Genomic DNA, 17,695 nt, shown 5'->3' with positions numbered 1-17,695 from the left:
TTGACCCCATTTATGGTTAATTTAAGATAACTGGCCATGGGTCATAACACAGCTTTATTATGCCTATAGTGTATACAAGTGGTCGAGGGAATTTATGTTTAATGGTTCATACTTGGAAACTGGTGTTCTTCACAGGTCACGCTCATTCAGGCATGTGGCTATCTACTGTCAAATAGATGCTATAGATCAAGTAGCAACAGAGTAATTGATAACCTCACACGCAAATACACTGGAGTACACGTTAGTGGTAAATTATATGTATTGGAAGAAGGTCTGGATGCTTTTTCATAAATACTTAAACGCGAATAAGGTTAAGGGGGAAATTCTGACCCCTGCTGATTTGTCATTAATCCTATCTTAATCAAGACTTACTTGATCAAATGGAAGTATGTGGTGATGTTCAAAAACTCAAGAAAAGAAGACAAATGATGTTGGTATTTTTTTATTTATTTATGGTATTTTTTTTATTTTTTATATTTGTTCATTTAACAGTAGAATATCTTATTTGGTCGTTTTCCTGAGGGATATTCAACATACGAAACTACTTTCTTATTCGACTAACAAAAAGGCTGTATGTTTTATAATATTTTTGACTAGTGTGATCTACCCCTGGCTCTTTTGTTATTTTTATATTTGTATACTATCCCCTCTATACTGCATGTATTATGTTTGATAAAAAAGTACACGTCAGTGGAATCAAGAGATATTTTTTTTATTCCTAGAACGGCGAAGGCATGACCCACCCTAGTCTGCCTCTGATTGGTTTACCCCTCTGTACCCTAACCAATCACACGCGTCGTGCCAAATCCTAACCAACCAAAACAAGAGCCGTTATGACCCAACCGGCGAAGCGAACGAGTTCTAGCCAATCAGAAGCAGAGGAGGGCGGGTCATGACGTCGACGTCGTAGGAAAAAAATAGTCAACCAGGAAGTGGCTTAATAATAAGCTAGCAACGTATAATGAGCAGCTGAGACTCTGTTACTTTGACAGGTTTGTATCCATTTACTCAATGAACATTAAGCTAAAAGTGCCAATTGGGGCCGTATTTCCTAGTTGCTAAGCAATTAAAGCAACAATATATCGCCACAGCGGGCCGGTTTCGCTAAAAGCGAACGGTAGCACCACTGACGTGTAGCTGCAACCTGCAGGCGACGTCGCGTTACCGGGGCGGAGAGGTACCGACTGGATGAGTTCTGGTTAAAACAGGTGTCTGTGATTAATGCTTAACGTTATTTAAATGTGAGACACTTTTCATAGAAGGAGAGTTTAACTACAAAGCGCTGTACTTGCACGTGTTTTACCGTCACACACCTTGCAGGGTGAAGCTGACAGTTAGCTTCACCGCTTTGTTTGTAGTGTGAGATGACGTGAACGTAACGTTACAGCAGGAATGATGAGCACGGTCTAGGATGTTATTATAACTACGGCCAGATTATGTAGCTAGTGTACAAGTGCAACAAGCCTGCACACAAGGAGGGCAAGTCACTCATTTCTAGAGTATTATTTATTCATATAGGGCAAAAGCACAAATCAGATGTTTGGCTGATAAGTGCATAAGAAAGCACTGCTTGAATCAGACTTCCAGACCCCTTTCAGTCTTCATTGACACTGCTCCACCCAAAATTAGACTGTTAAATCAATTATCCCCCCCCTCTTGTCTCCAGCTTCAGAAGGGCAGGATGGGCAGGCAGAGGAAGAGGGTGGTGACCGGTGAAGCTGCTCCCCTTCTGTGGAAAGACGAGAAGCCCCCTGCATTTCACCGAAAAGAGAAGAAAAAGAAAGTTGACCTTGGCAAAGTCTTCATCAACATCTCCATTGGCCTTTGCATATTCAGCCTGGTCTGGTTCTTCTACGCCCTCCATATGAGATCGAGCCTGGCGAAACGGGTGGTGACTCTACATCCATCGCCTCCTGTCCTGGATGCCAATAGCAGCAGTGCCAAAGTCTCCGCCGAGAGGTTCTGGGGCTCATACAGGCCTCAGGTCTACTTTGGCATGAAAACCAGGAGTCCCAGGTCGATTGTGACAGGTAGGCTCACACATGTTTAGTGTCAAGCTGAAGCTTTGTGACTTATGTTCAATTAAATTGAACAGTAGAATCCCATCAAGATTAAGAATCTTTTTTTCCAAGGGCTACCTGGCCACGACAGGCCGCAGCAGATAGAAAACACATAGTAACAGACGAACAAAAAAGGAGACACAAATGAAAAGTAACTAAAAATCAAGCAGAGGGAATTCACATATTAAAAAAGAAATTGAAACCAGGTACATTTAATAAACATTGTTTTAAGTAATCGGCTCCTAATTTGTGGTGGAAGAGTTAAAGGGAAAATCCAAACCAAAATAACTTTCATTAAATATGTAAAGATCAGATATGAAAATGTATCCATATTCCAGACTTGTTGGCTATGATGACAAAGCAAGTAAAGGAGCACTCAGATTAATATGTTGATAGCGTCTTTAATGTCAAAACCACAGTTGAATCATGTCTGAAATCATTGGAATACTGCAGTCAGTTTTAGGGTGTATTTACCTTTTATAATTAAATTGTTTGCTCTCACAAAATATTTGCTTTGTAGCACTTATCAAATCTCGAATGTTTAATTGCACTAGATCGGGGAAATGGTGGGAAGCAAGCCCAGGCACTTGACAAATTCAAGTAAATTTTGGCATCAGTTCCTAGGACTGTTTACCAGCCAAGTTGGAAGACCAATATTGTTTATTAGTTGACAGCATAAAGTGGTCTCCATCTACCAATATTGAGTACCAGTACTTACTTAAGCACATCTGTTCTCAAAACTCAGTTGGCCGGTAACTTACTGCATGCAGCCAGTGAGTTTTGTGACTTACCTTTTTACGTGAAACTGTTGACTAGTTGTTGTTTTCCAAATTATATATTTGTGCATCCTTTCTGGTGTACAATACAACAAAATAATTCTACTTTCATGGTTATGCCTCCCCAGGAATGATGTGGATGCGTCAGTTTGCCGACATGGATGTAAACCTCAGGCACACTTGTGAGCAAGGGGATCGTTTGCGAGGCTATGGCTGGATGATGCATGATGGGATCACCTTTGGCGTCCAGGAAATACGAGACAACGATTTCACACTAACGACAGAGTTTGTCAAGAGGATGGGTGGAGGTAACGGAGGAGACTGGACCTGGAGGGTCACTGCCAAACAGCATGTGAGTGCTGACTGTTTGTTCAGCCTTATGAGCAGCTTTTCCCAAATGTCACCCAAGTATTAATTTGTTTACATTCACATTTTTTTGTTGTTATTTTTTATGTCTATTGTAAGTTTTGATAATTGTGGTCCTTTTGTCTTTACCCACCAGAGCTCGGCCCCTCAAGCGCCAGTCATCTCCCTGATGTTTTACGCAGCAGCAGACGACCAGGGCTCACTGGAGGCTCACGTTGAGGATAGAAACCGCCTCGCCTCCATCACCGGTTTCTCAGAGGAGCTTGGAAACTTTAAGATCTCCTTCCGAAAGCCAGTTACTGGAGAATTATCCAGTGCCAAATATGCAAGGTAAGTGCATAAATACAGGAGTGAGCGGTTAAGTCAGCAGCAGTTTCAAAAGAGAGTGATCATGGAGAGGGCAGCTGGAGGAAGCATACCATAGAATGACTGCCACTGCTCAGAGTTATAAATATGCAGCGCAAAAAATTGACAATTGGGTATCGCCTCAAACAATTACTTGTTTTCTTTAACAGAATATTTTTCTGTTTTGCAATGCTGATCCAAATAGTTCAATTATCAATCCGTGAGTGTAGGAAAAGCCATATTTAAATATATCTTCATACAAAGGTGAGAAAACATTGTCATATAGCAGAGCTGAACAGTGGACATTTAAGCTGCATATGAGGAAAAGATGCATAAAAAAATGCATGTGATGATTTTCTGTGTGATGAGTCACCAATTATTACATATAAAATAGCACTTTTTGAATCACCCTGAAATCTGCGAGTCTGTTGGAGTATCAGTCTTTCGATCCTACTCTGTAGTAATATCATGTCGCGTGACCCTACAAACTACAGTGGTAAAATAAATAAATAGATCCAACCGCTAGGTGGCAGCAAAAGCAGGATTTTCAGTATCCTTTCATGAATTTGTCAATCTAAAAACACACTGGAGGAATTTGGTTTTTGAACATGCTGATATACATCATAGCAGGATATATATTAAATACACCGTCTGCAAAGCCAAAGAGAAGCAGATCCTTTCCTTAAGTACTCTAGCTTTTTGTGAAAAAGACACAATAGTGGTTTAATTAGTGAAGGAGTTTTTCCACCTTCAGAAAGAACCGTCATTTCAGTATAATTTGCTAGCAACACCCACAGGGAGCACCAATATTTCACACTTTCATGAGGGCCAGAGAAGACCAGCATAGCAAAATAAAAAGGTACAGTATGCACTGATAGAAGTGATAAGAATTGTTTGAATTATAATTGATTATTAATTTGTAGAAATCACCAGTACTATATGAGACCCTCAGGACTCAGACACAGTTAAGACACAGTGTGCTTCGGCTTCACTAACATAGCTAGTGCAGTTTAGATCACCAGTTTGTCAGTGACTGATTATAGACAACTTTAAAGATTATGTGATGGCTTTGATTTCATGTCATTTTAAAACGCAATAAATAAACTCAATAAAAATAACAATGGTTTATTTTTCCTTCCAGCTACAACTATCTTCAGACTGTCTCTCCTGGCTTGGAGAAGCTGACTGACATTGTGAAGCAGAGTCTGAACCGTAGGTTTATCTACAGCCCTCCTTCTGGTGAGAAAAGGCATTACATAGCTGTAGACACCTACAAGCCCCCCCACCACCAAAACCAACAGAAACCCGCCGAAACACGGAAAGAGAGTGACTTTGTGGTTCACCAGGTGACCGTCCAGATGCCGTTCCAGATCGAAGTTCTGTTTGAGTCCGGGAGCTTCCACAGCCGTCCAAACCAACTTGTGGGCTCCATCATGACTCAGGAACTGGAGAGGAGGAAAGCTGAGTTTGACTCGAAGTTCGAGAAGACCTTTGGCCTTGAAAGCAAAGGTTTTAGCCAGGCACATATTAAGTTTGGCAAGGCAGCGCTCAGCAACATGTTGGGTGGAATGGGCTACTTCTACGGCCAGTCCGTGGTACAGTCAGCCTACAATGAGTACCCGCTCCTGTACCCGGAAGGAGCTTTATTCACTGCCGTACCATCGCGCTCTTTCTTTCCGAGGGGATTCCTTTGGGACGAGGGCTTTCACCAGCTGCTGCTGAGCAAGTGGGATCCCCAGGTGACAAGGGAGGCTATTGCCCACTGGATAGACCTCATGAATATCGAGGGCTGGATCCCCCGCGAGCAGATCCTGGGAGACGAGGCTCGCAGTAAAGTCCCAGCTGAGTTTGTAGTTCAGCGTAACGAGAATGCCAACCCACCTACACTTTTCTTAGCTCTTCAGGAACTCATCGAACAGTTCTCGTCAAATCCAGAGAGTCTGGCATCTCGTCCGACCTTGCCTTTCCTTCGACGGCTGTTCCCCAGACTGAAAACCTGGTTCGAATGGTACAACACCACTCAGACGGGGCCTCTACCAAACTCCTACCGCTGGCGTGGTCGCGACAAGGACACCAACCTTTTCCTCAATCCCAAGACCTTGACTTCTGGGCTGGATGACTACCCTCGGGCCTCACATCCGTCAGCAGATGAGCGCCATGTAGATTTACACTGCTGGATGGCCCTGTCCTCAGGCATCATGGCAAGTATAGCTCGGCTCCTGGACGAGCCCCATCAGGACTATGAGCTCACCCACCAGGTGCTCCGTGACAACAACCTACTGAATGAGCTCCACTGGTCCGATCAACTTCGTGCTTTCAGTGACTTTGGCAACCACACCCAGAATGTGTCCTTGCAGCAGGAGAAGGTGTACGTGCCTCCCGGACAACCTCGTCATCAGTTCCCTGTGGCACGCCTCGTGCGCTCCTTCCGCCGGGCCCCCAAGCTGCAGTACGTTAATGCTTTGGGTTACGTCAGCTTGTTTCCTTTCCTACTGCACATTCTTACGCCGGATTCACCCAAACTAGAACATATCTTCCGTGACATGAGAGACTCCAATAAGCTGTGGACACCCTACGGCCTGCGTTCAATTTCCAAATCCGACCCTCTGTACATGAAGCGAAACACGGAACACGATGCCCCCTACTGGAGGGGACCGATATGGATTAACATCAACTACTTGGCAGTCAGAGCCCTGCACCATTACAGCAACATGGAAGGGCCGTACCAAGAGAAGGCAGCTGCTCTTTATGAGGAACTCAGGACTAACATCATCAATAATGTTTACAGACAGTATGTGGAAACAGGGTATATCTGGGAACAGTACAACGACAGCACTGGTAGGGGCCAAGGAAGCCACCCCTTCACTGGCTGGTCAGCCCTGACAGTGTTAATGATGGCCGAACAGTACTGATACTGTCGGCTTCATGTCATGTTTTCTAAGATATTGGCCTTCATTTCTCTCGATGTGATTGAAACATCATGATCAGGTGTAAATATAATAGGTCTTGTCTGGTTGATGAAACTTGATAAACTAGTTATAACATCCAGCTGAAAAATAGGCATTAATAATCACATTTCCACACTTCACCAATATTAAAATAACAGGTTTCAAACAGGTATCCTCTGAAAGGCAATTTCTAACTACCGGTACTTCTAAGTGTAAGTGCAGCTACCTTGTCTTTACTGTATGAGAAGTGCTTGATTTATATACTTGCAATTAAGTGTTTCCTAAGATGCATTTAGAAAACACTTAAAAGGAAATTAGCCACCTTGTTATGTGGACATCCAATCAGGGCTAATGGTAAAAGTAGTCCACTTAAATAAATTCTCCAGTTCGTGCCGAAGTTTTCGCTAGGACTCATGAATTAACAGAATAAACTCACAAACGTCAATGAAGAAAATCTGATTACACCTAAACCCAAAAATACACCCGTACACTTTCTGAATTCAAGACAAGCTTGATTGCCTTGTTAACTCATCGTAAAATAATCTTTATTTAAACTAGACTGAAACAAAACAAAACTCACCCAACATTTTTTTTTTGTTGGTCTTTCCACTGTCCAACAATCAGCAACTTGGATTTGTTCAAAAATAAATCCTTTATTCACAGAGTTAGATGTGAAAATATACCGGCTCTTCAATCTGTTTTCCCCCCCGACTGTCTCTCTGCCTGGCCGGCTGTCCGTGGGCAGCTGCCCGATGCAGCAGCTCTTGGCGGCTCTCACTCCTTCTACCATTAAATTCTGAAGAAGGTCTCCAGCACACCTCTGTCTGAGTGAGGAGGGAAACTTTCATGCATAGTAAAGCACACGCGGCTCGCTCTCTCTGAGTTGTCGTCGGCGACAGCATCCAACAAAAACTGCCCACGCTGACATTCATTACAGCAGAATGATTCCGTTTCTGTTGGCATCGGAGGGCAATTTGAGCAAAGGCACCACCAGTCGGTGTTTGCTCTCGGCAGCTCGGATTCTGGTGGATCCCTGGCGACCTTAATCCTCCTCGCTACAGCTGCAGCCTGGAACTGCCTCACTTAGCTGATAACGCCTGAATATCGGAATCAGTTAAAACAGTGTAAAATCGTACAAAAAATAAAATGTACACTGTAAATAGTCCTCTTCCATAACATCCTCTGCACTCATGTTTTTTCCCTGTTGGAAAGGTAACAGAAGCGAGGAGACCAAGAAGTTTTGAGTGGCATTGCACCCCCACGGCTATAAAAGCTGAGAGTAGCTCTGTAGTTCTTCCGTATACCAACATGTTTTGCGGATTCAACGAGATATGAAGAACATCAGTAACAACTGCACACTATACACCTCGTTTGGGGAGGTGGAGCCAAAGGTTGAAAATGTCCTTTTTTTTTAATGAAGTCATATCTCACATGCAACTCCATTGCTTCACATGGCAACTTTTTAATATGGAAAATCAAGACGGCTCTTTAATATGCAGGAAACAGCAGGTCCACCTCTCTGAGCAGGGTTCATGCTTACACACTATATGTGTGATGCTGTTTATGAAGAAACTCTTATTAGATTCACTCACAAGTCATCAATCATGGAAAATGAATGAGGGTCATTATTTTCTATTATGCCATCACTCTTTTAATCGTATGTTCTCAGTTCTTTGTCTTAATGATTGGTCATTTTGATATGTAATTGTTTGCTCACATCTTAAAAAAAAAAAAAAAAAAAAAAAGGTTCGACACAGTGTTGCTCAACATTTGTAAAATGATTCTTAAAAGCAGCCATGTTTTGTACACAGCCTGTGGTTTGACTGGCAGGGAATACAACATTGACTGTGACATTGGTTTGTTTTGTTCAAAACAATAAACGGTTTAAATAATTTCCTTTTGTCATACTGTACTTTTTTTGGTAACGTTTGTTGCGTTACCTCCATAGCTGTAAGCAAATTATTTATTGGATCTAAGCCTATAGCGACAATCTCTGCTTGAAATGCAATAGACCAAAAATTGACCGTCTGCCTGACATGTCTAACTTTATAACTTGATCTTGGTTGTTACAGCTCAGACCCTCACACACCTTCACCCGGGGCTCTGATAATTGGTGATTATTCTATCTCTACTCGTGAGTTCCTGTGTATAAAAATGTCAATGAAATCCTTCTTTGCAAACACAATAAATTAATCCTTGTCCTTAATTAACTTAATATATAACGTCTGTGACTAGAACTCGTTTTAAATATAATATTACAACTAATTCACTAAGAAAATAGGTAGTGAACTACATATGAGTAAAATTAAAAATGAAATGTATTAATACAATAGGTTGCTCAATGTTACAGTACATACATGTGTGATAATTGTTATCAGTCAACATTGGTAGGCTTTTAATGTGTTTACATTTTATATCTTGGATACTAAGTATAATCTTGGATTAATAATGTTGCTCCTATTGCCGGTAAATGAAATCCCATTGCAGCCAATTTTTCCATAATTTTTTTAAATCCTCTAGTAATATGCACTTCTAGACAAAAATTGCCTTTCTGTGCATATTACCAAAAAATGCCATTAAGCTTAAGATTTAAGACTTCTAATATTCAATGAACATTTAACACTACAGTGGAGAGCCAAGGTGTGTTATCTTCATACCCAATAAACCGCTATAACAGCAGTAATTTCATTGATTGGTCTGCAGTATCACCAAGTAGCCAACATTGTTACCTGCCTCCAGTTCCATCTATTGACATAAACTCTCCCCGTTTTGCATGTAATGTAAAGTATTGACATTACAGGATATTTCATTGAGCTGGCAAGTCAATTATTCCTTAACTGTTCAGTAAGGATGTCCGCACCCCTGTCAGTCAAAGCAGGCGGTTGCTTCAGCATGCTGTGACCTTAAGTAAAGCAGCCCTGTCCTCTTTCTTTTGTCAGATGGCACATCCGAAGGCCTCTAGCTGACGTCAATCTGCTTTTTTACATGGTTTCCATGGAGCGCAGTTGCTGGGAGGGCTAGGTGCTTAATTAGCTAAAATCAAAAGGCCTGGAGAGTATCTAGATGGCAAATTCTTTTCACTCCTTGACATGTGCTGGCGTACATTCACACACCGGGGCATACGGTGGCAACGTTCTTATTAATACTTTGACACCAAATATGAAACGTAGAGACTGATACGCTCTCTCTGTCTGTGTACATGACCACTGGGTTCCAACCTCTAGACTTTTATGAATCCTTTGAATGGGTTACATGTGCAGTTGTATAGTCGATGGCTTAGCATGGTGCATTAAGGTTTCAAAGATAAAAATAGTACCTCTATCAGTGAGCAGAACAGCAGATAGGCTGTGAAGCCAACGATCGGTAGCTTCACTTCATTTATTAGAAGCCACAGTATTTCTTTTCAGGATTCACGATAGATACACCGTACCTGTGTGCATCTTGGAAAAGGTTTAAAAAAACATCTTTTAGCAATTTTTCAACATTGTGATACGTTCACTTGGCTTAACCGTTGTGAGTTTAGTGTTAAAAACTGGTGTATGATGTATCAATGTTCAATGGTTGCTTTCGGGCTCAGTCGTGGGAGACACAAGCTCATCATTTGACCCTTTGACCTGTTAACGCAAAGCACGGTATCAAGGGATTTGGACACAGATGAGCCATGTCCTCTGCCTTTCGCTGTTTCTCTCAGAGGAAATGGATTCCACATCCCCTCAATGAAACTACAGTCGAAAATGCATTTATTTCTTTGAAGAGTGCGGACAATCTGTGTGACTAAAGCACTCACTGCGCAATCCATCCCCCTCACCCAAGACCCTTTTTTCACAGTGAGATGGGATAATAGCCAAACAGCATCAGAGCTAACTAATGTGACTGCATAATAAACAGATGAGTCAGGGAGTATTCATTTACATATCATCCCAACCTTATCAGAGCTTCGATATAGTGAATATTTGGTGATTATCTACTACCAATGAATTTTCTAGAGAATGCAGTGAACATGGAGAGAATGCAGTGTCCAAATGGCCACTGCTCTGTGTTGAAGTAGGATATTTTTATGATTCAAATCATTATACATATGCAGAGTAATTATAAAGTTGTCTAATAGTTAGTGAATATACCCCCCTGTAGCATTGACTGCTGTATTGAATGTAATTACTGGGAACTTGTGCTAGAGGGAGCTAATTAATAAGGAATTTATGAGTGGAAAAGAGGCTTTTTGAATACAGCTTAGCTATCATTTTACTTACAATGGAGAGCTACTTGGAATTAAAGCAGTGTAAGTGGATAATTATGCTAATGGCTCAATTTGGATTTAAGATATGGTGGCAGGCTGTATTTCTAGATGATCACTGCTGCTACATTAGAGTGGCTCACACAGGTTTTCTGTGAGTATGTGGGCTTATATATTCATATAATCTCACTGGAGATGTCAGATGTTTTGTCCCGAGGCCATAGTATAATGTGTGTGTGTGTGTGTGTGTGTGTGTGTGTGTGTGTGTGTGTGTGTGTGTGTGTGTGTGTGTGTGTGTGTGTGTGTGTGTGTGTGTGTGTGTGTGTGTGTGTGTTCTCCTTTGACACAACTTTTTTGCCTCCCATACAAATAAACAAGGCCTTTGAACAAACTATGAACTTCTGCTCCTTGTGACGTATGCATTTATCCATTTTCTGTCTTTGTGTATCCCTCAAGCCTTATGGCTATGAATTGCTAAGTGTGTCAATTTTCATTTGGCAACTGCATGTTAATATCGTTTGTGGAACTCCAGCGTTGACATCACTGCCCTCCCAGGACGGTGTAACAGTTTGTTCTCCCTGACATCAAAACAGCAAGCCGTCATTCCTCTATTTAATTCAGTTGCCATCAGCATCATCATCCACACTGGCCTAATTGCTGTTTATACTTTGTGTCTTTCTATAAAATACCCTCCAGGATTCAGCATCTCCGGCTCTCTGTACCCTGCCTTTGCCCCCCAGAAGCCTGCTGTTGAGCACCAAACTTGCCTCAGCCAACATAGGTCTATGTATGTTATGTAAGGCCCACTATAAATAGGTTCACCCGGGATCTTTTGTCTTTACCTGATTCGCTCTTAGCCCAACAGTTTTTATTTCTGGAGAGAGCTGTGGAAGCTAGTGCAATGTAGAGCTGGCCGTTTCCATAGTTACTTTTGTTAGCTGCAAGCTCTTAACATTCTTCATCTGTTTCCTCACATGTCTGCTGTTAGCTATTTGTTTGAATCTGTTTGCACTGCATGTCCCCTCAATGACTGTACGTGCATCGATAAAGCAGTGATGGAAGCAATGCTTTTTAATTATAGACGCTGATTATCTTTTCATGCATGTTGTGGTGTCAATGGATAGGGGGAAAGAGCAACAAATAGAATAGATAGGTGTGGGTGCAGATGAGTCAGAGACTAGAATATGTAGATATTAACTTTAGTTGGTCAAAAGAACATAATAATCTGTACATATAATATTTCAATTATTGTGGATTTTACTGTTTTTTATTGCTTATTTATAATACTTGTTTTTTATTCATTTTTTTTTTTTTTTTATCTTGTCTTTCTTTTACTATGTCTCTTGTGTGCACTTTACCCTATGCTGCTGTAATCCTGCAAATTTCCCCGCTGCGGGACTAATAAAGGATTATCTTCTCTTATCTTATAATTAGTCCTATCTTGAATGATAACGATTTTGTGTAGTGGACGTTATTGTGCTTCACTCTAAGGTGATTGTGATGCATCTGCACATAAGTGAGATATTTGCATTTTGGCACGTTATCTACTGTTACAACATACTATCAGTTAAAATAATACATTTTTATTTTATTTGTATAGCGCTTTAAAAGGTACTCAAAGGCATTTGCATGGTAAAGACAGAAACAATAAAAGAAATAACAATGTAAAAAAGGCAGAGAGATGACATTATAACAGCAATAAACAAAACAACAACAAGAAAAAAGACGTATATAACTAGCATCACAGGTTGAAATCAGTTATCTGGGAGTGAAAGCATTTTTTGGTTTTAATCAAACAGTTAATATTTGAAAATTCACAATTCTATTTCACGGATTTCTCTTAAAAAAAATGTCCAAGCAGTTAGGTAACAGCAGGTACAGTAGCTGGATCAGGCCCAAGAATTTGACTGTCAGAGTGCTGCAAGCATGGATCCAGCAGAGAAGAGGGCAAGGTGGGAGCCATGCGGGTGCAATGTGTGTGGAGGAGTCTGGGGGCATGGTTAAAGAAACACCGGGGCATTCCGCAATCACGATTGGAGAGCTGAATATGATTCTCAGCCATCCCTGTTGTAGAACCAAAGAGTACAGGCGGCTGGGGACCGAAGTGGGCGAGTGCGAAAGTATTTTTGGATCACACGGGAAACCTGCCACACCAGCAGCAGCAACAGCAGCATCGGGGCCTGGTACCGGGCTTCCCTAACCCACTCCCACTCTCAGAGGAAGAGCAGGAGAGAGATGTTCCTTCAAAAGAAGAACCACGCTTCCGTTGCTTTTATTTTTCTTTATTTGTGCTATTTTTCTTTGAATTGCCCAGTGTTTGAATGATGATGTAGTATATATAACTATGCAGAGCCCAACATGACAGAGGGAGAGAGAGAGGGAGAGAAAATAACGAACTTGGCAGCTGAGGCGAGTATCTTGTATTTATAGAAAGTCGTGTTTCCGGCAGAGGTTTCTGTGGTTTTAGCACTCCCAATCCATTTTTGCGGTGTCTTACAGGCCCTATTGTATCCAGGTTTAGATTGAAGATGTTCCCTCATCTAGCGCCTTGGGGGGAGATTTGACTGTGAGACATGTCAGAATGTGATTTGGGGGAGGCAGATGGATTTCTCCAGCTCTTGTGCAACCCTGGCTTTCTAAGGATTGCTCCAAAAACATCTGCTTTGCATCCACAAACTTTGGCATTAGTCGAAATTAAAAGACAGCACTTGAGGCTGTGAATGCATGTACTGTATGTTCTATATGCATTTAATTACTATATGGAAACAGGCAAAGCTAAGGCCTACCGTATTTTGTTCTTTTTGTCCTGGAGATCAATCGTGTTTCCTGTGTAAACTCTCCAGATAACCGTTGGTTTGAAATGCTTTTTTTTTTTTTTTTAAAACAGCAAATGGCAGCCTCTGCATCTCAGTGGATTTCCTGGTATGGATAAGGTTCTGCTATTATTTACTCTCAAACAGTGTGGGTTGCATAGTTGGTTGACAAAATGCCAAGGCATTGAGACTTTGAGGAGCTACGGTACATCAAGTGAGATATATACATTTTTTCTAATGAGATTATAAGAACAAAATTATTATTTTTTTTAATGCTGTTGAGTAGTAATGTGGATGCAATAACAGAGTCAGCTGACACTTCAATTATTGCAGTGTTGAGACAAAAGCTAGTCATGGTTTAAAAGATCTCAGAAAATAGAAAACAGTGGAACTGTACACTAAATTCAGAATTCCTATTGCAGTTCCATAGATCACTGGTTTTCAATAGTGGGTAAAAGTCCTCCACTCCACATCTGATTTGGTTAAACCAGAATTATAATGTGCTTTTCATGCTCTTGGGGAGTTGAAAGTCTAAACTCTAACATGGACAGAACCCAAATCAGATGTAATACAATCCATTCATGTGCTTTTAGTTTTTGTAAATAGCTAGACTGCTGCACAGTTTTGCAAAACAACATCAACAATATGCCATAGCTAATAGATTTGTCCTTAGATGTTTATCATCTTTATGTGATGCATGTAGAAGTAGGATTATCTTGTTAAAGGTAATGCTTTTTTTAATATGTTGTTTGCGATAATGTTTCAGAAAACCTCAATACAGTTAAGTACCATATACAGTTTACAGATTAGCTTAGTGTTGATAGCATAGCAGCTTTCTTTCCAATGTACCTATTAAAACATAATGAATGCTGAAGAATAATAACAAAAGTCAAAATAAGAAAATATAGAACAGACATTACAGTCCCATCTATCCTGCATCTTGCAGGCGGTGATCTCAGAGGGCAGTCAGTCCTCACTGCCTCTTCAACTCTATCAGGCACCCACCTGCAAGCAAAACTCCCACACCCTGTCCAGGAGTGAACCTGAAAATAACACGGCCATGAGGTTACATATGCAGTATAAAGAAAAGTATTTACCTCTCCCTGGGGCACAAAACATCCACTGCTGATATGAAAGTAATATTTGGTATCGAGCACACAATCAAATCAGCTGGAGTAATAAAATCAAACTGAAATGTGTTCTGTTTGACAGTTTAAATGCAAGTCAGAGTAAGTCTGCAATTGTCAGGACATGGATAAGTCTAAGCATGTAAAGAATAAACTACTGTGCTTTGAAAATCAAAGGGCTTTATTATATGTAATTGGAGCTGTGATTTTGCTCTACAGAAACCTTTTTAGGCATGCTGCTAGAGTTGCTCCAGGGATGGCAATGTCTGTCTGTCGTTCCATCACTTTGGTCCATCCTGAAACTTTTCAACAACTGTTGGATGGATTGCCATGAAATTTTATTCATGATCCCCAGAAGAGGAAGCATAATGACTTGGTGAGCTTCTGACTTTTCCTGTAGCGCCACCAGCAGGTCATAGTTTTCACTTAACTTGTTAAATTTCGCAACATCTGCTGGATGGATAAGCACAATCTTTCATACAGACCTTCCCAGACGATCGATCCTCTGACTTTTATTCTAATGCCCCATGAGGTTGACATTTGTGGTTTGGAGTAAAAAACAAAATCATGAAATGTGTTACTCACATTCAAGCCCCCTCAGGATAATCTGTAATCACAGGTGATCCTCTGACCTCTATATTAGGTCAACATTTCAACCTGTCCAATTCTTTGGTTTATGCCAAACTAATTCCCACCAGCACTCAGGTGCACTCTTTGTGAGTGTTGATTTTGCAAATGGTTGCATGCTAAAACATTAAACTGTGATGGTGAACATGGTTTAAACATTATACCAGCATGTTAGCATTGTCATTGTAAACATTTTAGCATGCTAACATTAGCATTTAGCTGAAAGCGTAGCTGCACAATGATTTCAGGTAAAGTTTGGTCTTGTTGAATATGCGAAAAATAAACATTGATTAAAATGCATAAATTCATAGTGGTGCCATATGTGCATGAGTTATGTATAGCTCAATATATAGATTTAATTTGTTACCTTATTTAGACAGATAAATTAATACATTGGCTACATTAGAAAGACACACATTGCAAGTTGAGCCTATTTAGGTCAGGACCACATTAAAGCATTCCACTTGTGCTTTGCTGAAATGATCCATTCAGTAGAAGTGCACAAATATCCTTTTTATTAAAGACATTTTTCATCTTCTTTCCTTACCCAGTACTTTGAACTTCTTTTGAAGTCAATATCCTTGCTTTAACATGGAAGCAACTTTGTATGGCTCCACATTCATCCCCAAGAATCAGGAGCATTTTGTCTCCCAGTGCTCAGATGCAAAAGAATAAAACAAAGGCTTTCTTTTAACTTTGACAGGTATGGAGTTACCCCTGCGCTATAATGTCAGTAAGTGCTAACATTACATAAATCCATTACTTAGTCCCTGTGCTGTGGCATTTGATGGAGGGGAGAGGTTAGCCACACTGCAGTTATCATAACAGCATCCCGTGATCTGAACTCTGTGTGATCAGATTGGTTTTAATAGACTCTGGATTACTTGGAGGCAGTTCCTCAAAGCTAAACATCTCTGGGCCTAGAATTAGAGTGCACATCTGAGGTGAAAACGATTTGTTCAGGAGAATGTCACTGCTGCCATGAAAGAGCTTATATGCTATTATCATACACTACCTTAAAAAGATGACAGGGCAGCGACTCAGAGTTCCTTTGATACATTTTCCACTGCTCCTTTAGTATGGAAGGAGATTACATTACATTTGAGTAGTCTAATATAAGCGGGCTCTGTATTATGTCTAATAGTCTCTTTTCCTTTGTGTTGCAGCAGTCTTAATATATTTTATTCAATAAAGCCCACAAGCTTTCCTATCCTCAATTAATACTGTCCACAAAAAATCTCCCTAAGATACTATTCAAATGTGAACTCTGAGCTCAGAGGAGCCCTTTCAGTACAATTTTAAAAGATATCGGTGATTATTGGTAATGCTGTCTGTCCTGGTGTGAAGGTAGTGATTGTCTATAGCTTTGGTCTATTTACCAATACATTCTTGCTTGTGTACAGCCATGTGCACTCTTGAAAATGTCTTACTATTACAACAGTATACAATAAAGTATTCTGATCATTTACTCAAATCAAAGTACCAATACCACACTAAAAATAACACAATCACAAGTATAAGTCCTGCATTCCAAATGTTACTTTAGTAAAACTACTCCTTGACTGTGTAATGCCCTTGCATATTGTTAATAAGATTGGACGAATGCAAAATAATTGTGTAAGTAGTGACTTAGAATTTCCCATAGTCTGTTTGGGGGGGGGGTTTATGCAAAAGAACGCTGTGCCTATGAATGCAGAACCACAGGAACCAGTGAGAGTACAGTGAAAGAAAAGTGTTTGTGTGCTGCAGGTTCATCTGTGATTACATGGCTGAATGCGGCAGCAGCGTCGCTATCCATGGTTCTGAACCTCTAACCGGTGCAAGAGCAGAGGTCTGCTGCAGACCACCACGTCCTATGAAAGAGTATCGACTTTCTGTAATAGGAAGTGTGACCACGGAGTGCACCCGGCAACAGATGCGAAACAGAAAAAAATGCTTTGGGGGTTGAAATGTCATGTGAACAGTTGGGTTCAACCACTGAACACCTCAGGGGTGTTATCGACTCCCTTCAATGCTTTTAAAGGCCAAGGGTTCGTTTAGACTGGGCTTTGCAGTTATTCGTACTGATGGTGTAAGCGACCACAATTTCCAGCAACCACAAGAGAAGGGGTTGAATTTGTGAAAGTAAATCAAAGCGGTGGACTGCCAGGAAGAGTTGAACATGTAGGCCATGCAGTCTAGCCCAGAGAGAGACGGACAGAGGGGGAAGTGTCTGAAGAGAGATTAGTAACTAGACTGCAGGTTGGTCTTGTATTTGTCATCAAAACGAAGTAATTCGTTTTTACTTCAAAGACAACCTGACAGACTCTGATTTAGCAGAATATCTTATTATTTGTTCCAATCCTCAGAGTTTTGCCCTCAATTGTTTAATTCCTTTTCCTTTTATTGTTGTTTTTTAG

At 40.8% G+C, this 17,695-nt stretch overlaps 1 protein-coding gene across 3 annotated transcripts; it reads left to right on the top strand.

The window, feature by feature from the left end:
* The first annotated feature begins 889 nt into the window (after positions 1-889).
* mogs (mannosyl-oligosaccharide glucosidase) lies at positions 890-8,483 on the top strand. 3 transcript variants are annotated; one of them, XM_054604049.1, is made up of 5 exons: positions 890-992; positions 1,667-2,030; positions 2,965-3,188; positions 3,339-3,532; positions 4,689-8,482. In XM_054604049.1, the coding sequence occupies exons 2-5, from the start codon at positions 1,682-1,684 to the stop codon at positions 6,457-6,459; spliced, it is 2,538 nt and encodes an 845-aa protein (XP_054460024.1). In that variant the 5' UTR covers positions 890-992; positions 1,667-1,681; the 3' UTR covers positions 6,460-8,482. The 3 variants fall into 3 exon arrangements, with proteins under 3 accessions (XP_054460024.1, XP_054460025.1, XP_054460023.1); XM_054604050.1 differs by lacking the exon at positions 890-992 and adding an exon at positions 1,023-1,177 and having other exon boundaries at positions 4,689-8,483; XM_054604048.1 differs by lacking the exon at positions 890-992 and adding an exon at positions 1,023-1,208 and having other exon boundaries at positions 4,689-8,483.
* The last annotated feature ends 9,212 nt before the right edge of the window (positions 8,484-17,695 follow it).

This window comes from Anoplopoma fimbria, chromosome 9 (genome assembly GCF_027596085.1).
Source record: "Anoplopoma fimbria isolate UVic2021 breed Golden Eagle Sablefish chromosome 9, Afim_UVic_2022, whole genome shotgun sequence".
Classification (NCBI taxonomy): domain Eukaryota; kingdom Metazoa; phylum Chordata; class Actinopteri; order Perciformes; family Anoplopomatidae; genus Anoplopoma; species Anoplopoma fimbria.
The sequence above is the reverse complement of the archived record's forward strand: the minus strand, read 5'-3'. Positions and strand labels throughout refer to the sequence as shown.

Coding starts and splice junctions, on each gene's coding strand:
- mogs (XM_054604050.1), top strand. CDS start 1,682: ATGGGCAGGCAGAGGAAGAGGGTGGTGACCGGTGAAGCTGCTCCCCTT. Junction 2,031..2,964: donor TCCCAGGTCGATTGTGACAG/GTAGGCTCACAC, acceptor ATGCCTCCCCAG/GAATGATGTGGATGCGTCAG. Junction 3,533..4,688: donor TCCAGTGCCAAATATGCAAG/GTAAGTGCATAA, acceptor TTTTCCTTCCAG/CTACAACTATCTTCAGACTG.